This window comes from Helianthus annuus, chromosome 3 (genome assembly GCF_002127325.2).
Source record: "Helianthus annuus cultivar XRQ/B chromosome 3, HanXRQr2.0-SUNRISE, whole genome shotgun sequence".
Lineage (NCBI taxonomy): Eukaryota > Viridiplantae > Streptophyta > Magnoliopsida > Asterales > Asteraceae > Helianthus > Helianthus annuus.
Window position 1 is genome coordinate 146881431 of NC_035435.2, and position 5366 is coordinate 146886796.

Sequence of the window (5366 nt, forward strand, 5' to 3'; positions counted from 1 at the left end):
ACAGCCAAAATCCATCTCAAATTTGGGTACTCAAATGAGGATAAAGCTAGAGCTGACACTCGAAATCTTCAAAGGAATGGACTAATGACAACATAAGGGAATTGAGAGCATGATTTGTACGAAAGAGCCTGGTCTCTATAGTTCATACACTTCCTCTACATTGGTGCCATGGGTTATACATTCAAGCACTCAATAGGACCTCAAACTTTATAGTTTCTCACATATCAAACAACCTCCAAATTTTCTTACCCTTCCTTATTCATACAACAATATATTCATACCAATTGCTCACTGCTACACCCAAATAGTGGCGGACCCAGAAATTATTTGATGGGGGTGCGGATGAGGTGTTCAACCATATTTTCAAGGGGTGCGGTCGGGTTTTTTGCCTAAAATATACACTAAATTTTTTTTCCCAAGGGGTGCGGCCGCCCACCCTGACCACTATGTAGGTCCGCCAATGCACCCAAACACACGAAGTAAATAAAAGTGCACATCAAGTTTTGCATAAACCAAGCTACATCTACCACTTTACAAGCCTACATCAAGTAGAAACCATTGTGATATCAAAAGTAGACAAAAAAAACAGGGGAGGGTAGCGGGTCGGACTCATACCTCCCAATTACATTCAATAATAATATTCAAATATATCCTAAACTACAGAAGAAAACCATATGTATGTATCCTAAGCTACAAAAGAAAACCATATGTGATACGTTTACGGAAGATGATAACGATATTGTAAACATCGATCACTATCTTTAAGAATATATCGTATGTATAATCTTTCATCGTCTTTTTAACGCAACTTTGGATCACCAACTAGAGTGTCATTAAACACTCTAGTTGTCCATTGGTAATCCAAATTTGACACTCTAGTTGTCCATTAGTAATCCAACTTTGCGTTAAAAAAGACGATGAAAGATTGTACCATGAGCGGAACCACCTGATCATATCTATCTCCACTAGACAATAAATCTGGGAACCACCCGATCATATACACCAATTCAGGAGGAACCTAATAAATCTAGGAAAACCCCAATTGTGAAAATTGAACCAAGGACTTAATAACATCTAAGTCTTATCCCACTCTAAAGATAGTACTAGGCTACTATGACATGGGCCTTTTATCTTCTTTTAATATTCTTTTAGAGTAAAATGCACGGATAGTACCTGTGGTTTGGTAAAATTTCACTTTTAGTCCCTAACTTTTCAGAATTACACTCTTAGTCCCTGTGGTTTGACAAGTTGTCACTCCGACAGTCCTTGTCATTTCACATCCACTTAACCAGAAAAACTAACCTCCATCCGCTTTGTGGACTATCCGAGTAACAACTTATCAAACCACAAAAACTAAGAGTGTAATTTTAAAAAGTTAGGGACTAAAGGCGAAATTTCATCAAAGCAGAAGTACTATCCATGCATTTTACTCAATTCTTTTAGAGTTAATTGCTCGGATGGTCCCTGTGGTTGCACGTTTTTTCACGTTTAGTCCCCACCTTTTGAAAATAGCATGTATGCTCCCTATGGTTTGTCATTTTGTTACTCGGATAGTCCCCAACATTTACTCTGGGGACTATCCGAGTAACAAAATGACAAACCATAGGGAGCATACATGCTATTTCCAAACTAACTGACATTTACTCAGGGACTATCCGAGTAACAAAATGATAAACCATAGGGAGCATACCTGCTATTTTCAAAAGGTGGGGACTAAACGTGAAAAAACTTGAAACCACAGGGACCATCCGAGCAATTAACTCATTCTTTTAAGTGAAATTTACACAGATATTTTCACACCTGAAGTCGGTGTCGAAGAAACTTAACCCGATGGATATCCACCAACCCCCACCGACGTGACCCGACTCATTGACTCGTTCTCTAGACTCTACTACTAGATTTTTAATTAATTCTTTCTTTCTATCTCATCGTATTTCTCTCCCTCCACCCACCTTATCAAACCAACCGAGACTTCAACAACAAACAGGTTCGCAAAAATGTTCGAATTCACCAGAATCCACACCAAAGAAGACCACGAAGGTGACATCGAGCAGGGAACTCTGTACCCCGGACTCAGCCATGGTGAAAACGTCCTTCGTTGGGGCTTCATCCGCAAGGTTTACGGCATTCTCGCTGCTCAGATGGTCCTCACCACCGCCGTTTCCTTTCTCACCGTTCTTTATGCTCCGATCAACGACCTTCTTCGTGGAAATTCTGGCCTCTTGATGTTTCTTGTCTTCTTGCCGTTTGTTCGTATGCTTCTAACCCTAGATAGATCTCAGATTTTGTTTGTTTGATTGATATTGTTTTGTTGATGTAGATCTAACCGATCGTATATTAATTGTTACTTTCTGTTTTAATTATATGTTAAATCGTGATTTCTAGATCTGTATCACGGTTGACCTATGAATGATAATCAAATCGCCAGATCTTGTTATTATGTCTTATGGAACCTATTTTGTGGCCTTAATACAGTTTTGATTTAGGATTTTTTTTTTCAAAAAGAAAGGTTTAGGGTTTTTAGTTTGAGACTAATAGGTTTGAACTGGTTGATGATTGAGATTTGAGGGTCTTGTTTTGGGGGTTTTAATTTGTTAATAGGTTTTGACTAGTTGACTATCAAGGTGGATCGAATCAGGCAGTAGCTATCAGATGGTCTTATGCCTAATTTGGCTTCATAGATGATTGTCTGGCCAATTCGGGTCTCTTTTGTAATCCAGTTTTGGTTAAATCAGGCCTCCTACTGTCTTTGTTGAATTGGTTATTGGTTCTCTTTTAGTGAAGGCTAAGATAGGTCTCCTCTTTTGACTTTACAAGCTGGTGTCAGGTGGGTAATTAGGTAGTTTTTGTTTGAATTTTAGAAAGTCTGGCTTCTTTTCGTGCTCGACAAATAGTTAAGCGGACTTGTATGCAATATAAGAAGCATAGCATTTTGCTGTCTGTTAGCTATTTGGTTGACTCTTTTAACTTATATCTCAAGCCTCTTATGTGTGTGATATACAACACCGCATTTATCTGCTCTTAGTTTGAACTCGACATCTTATTAGCCTTAGAGGGCTTAGATTATACATTCTTTAACAAACAAGCATCCACTTTACTATCATGAACTCATGGCATCACTCATATGAAGTGTCAATGTTGTATCTAGAAGATCCATGAACAGAGCGTAGTAGTAGTAGTAGTAGTAGTATTTTTTCCCCTTTTGATTTGCCACTACATCATCAGGTGGGTGATTTAGCCACTAGTGTGGAACCACAATACAAATATTTATAATAGAATACATTCATGTCTAATGACTTGTCTACTTTTTTATCATGGATATTGCTATTCATTGTTAGCACAAGTTCAAGTGAGTTACCGCTAGTCCAGTTTTAAAAACATATAAGCATGATTATTGAAGATTCTATGTAACGATTCACGATGTTGATGATGTGGACTTCTTTTTTATGTGACACTATGGATTGGCTTAAGTGTCCATAATGAACTGACAAGTACTTTTTTTGCAGTGTTGTGGCCGTTGCATGTGTATCAACAAAAGCACCCACTCAACTTGGTTTTCCTTGGACTCTTCACAGCATCTCTGAGTCTGACTGTAGGTGTAAGCTGCGCCGCCAACACAGATGGTTTGTGATCTCGATTTCATCTTAATGCTCATAACAACTTGTTTCTGTGGGTTGAAACTGGCACTTATAACCCAAATTAATCATACAGGAAAGATCGTCCTCGAAGCGTTGATTTTAACGTCAGCAGTGGTTTCATCTCTGACTGCATACACTTTCTGGGCATCAAAGAAGGGCAAAGACTTCAGCTTCCTGGGACCCATTTTGTTCACCAGTCTCGTCATTCTTTTGGTCACTAGTTTCATGCAGGTCAATCTTTTATTTTTCTCTCTTACACATAGGGTGAAAACAAGCCGAGCCAAGTCCGAGCTTGACTAGGCTCGAGCTCGAGCTCGTTTAACTTATGAAAGCTTGCGCTCGGCTCGATTTGAGCTTTGTTTCTAAAGCTCTAGCTTGGTTTGTTTATTAATTTATAATTATAATTTTATATGTAATTTGATTATTTTTCATAATTTTAATAAGTAGTAATATATAGTTGATATATTAAATAAAAATTATATAAATAGTAGGCTCGTTTTGGCTTGCGAGCCAGCTTGAGCTCGATAACCGAAGCTCGGGCTCGTTTAATAAACGAGTTTGTTTTTAGGCTTGGGCTCGAGCTTTTTTAAGCTAGGCTCGTTTCGAGGTTTATTTTGAGCCGATCTTGACTAGCTCACGAGAACGAGCCTTATTTTGAGCCGATCTTGACTAGCTCACAAGTAGCTCTGCTCGTTTGCATCCCTACTTACACACAATGCACCTTTTGTAATCATATTATAAAAAATGCAAAAAAAAAAAACAGTTGAAAATCATGTTGACCCGACTTGTTTTGACCTGCAGGTGTTCTTCCCACTTGGACCTGCTACAAATGCCATTATTGGTGGATTTGGTGCGGTGTTGTTTTCTGGGTACATAATCTACGACACAGAAAACTTGATTAAGCGATTTACATACGATGAATACATCTGGGCATCAGTCACTCTCTATCTTGACATATTGAACCTCTTCCTTTCAATCCTGCGGATGCTGAGACAAGGAGACAATTAGACATCACAATGTATGTTAAGCATGCTTTGCTTATCTTGAATAACATGTTCATCATCTATCCTTTTGTTTTTTGTTGATCTATAAAAATCCATAGCACATTATGACCAGCAATTTGTAAGTATGATAATCAAAGTGTTTTGTGATGTAATGATTATGATACTCTTTCATTAAAGAATGCTAGTGTGTAAATGTGAGTGCATGGTGATCAACAGGTGGGCGGAAGCCAAGAAGAGACCTATTAAAAATGAGGTTGGGTTGACTGACGAAAGTTTATTGGTTATAGATATTTTACTAAGTTATTATATTATTAACACTAGCTTACAACCCCGTGTATTACACGGGTTAAATGACAAAAAAATGTAAATTATAAACTTGTATATAATTCTTATTAATGAAATGACTTATTTAGATAAAATAGTAAAACAAAATAACAGTTATATTTTCGCTATTTAAAATAATTTTCTAAGTTTTCACTTATCTTATGAGATGCTACAATCCATTTTATTATATATCTTAAAAAAAGTAACACTAAAAAATAAAAAAAAATAATGATCATAAAATTGTAAGTATTTTTAAAAATAATTATAAGTTATGAGGTTATGGTAAATGAATTGTAATTAAATTCTACTATGTATGTTACTGATATAAAAAAATCTTTGATATAAATACTATTTTTAGATATATGGATCATGAGACAAGATTCGAATATCATCATTGTAT

General features: G+C 36.7%; 1 protein-coding gene across 1 annotated transcript; it reads left to right on the forward strand.

Annotated features, from left to right (window-relative positions):
* The first annotated feature begins 1868 nt into the window (after nucleotides 1-1868).
* On the forward strand, nucleotides 1869-4835 carry LOC110929943 (BI1-like protein). Its single transcript, XM_022173136.2, has 4 exons — nucleotides 1869-2253; nucleotides 3507-3623; nucleotides 3712-3869; nucleotides 4440-4835. The coding sequence occupies exons 1-4, from the start codon at nucleotides 1998-2000 to the stop codon at nucleotides 4644-4646; spliced, it is 738 nt and encodes a 245-aa protein (XP_022028828.1). The 5' UTR covers nucleotides 1869-1997; the 3' UTR covers nucleotides 4647-4835.
* Nucleotides 4836-5366: the final 531 nt, after the last annotated feature.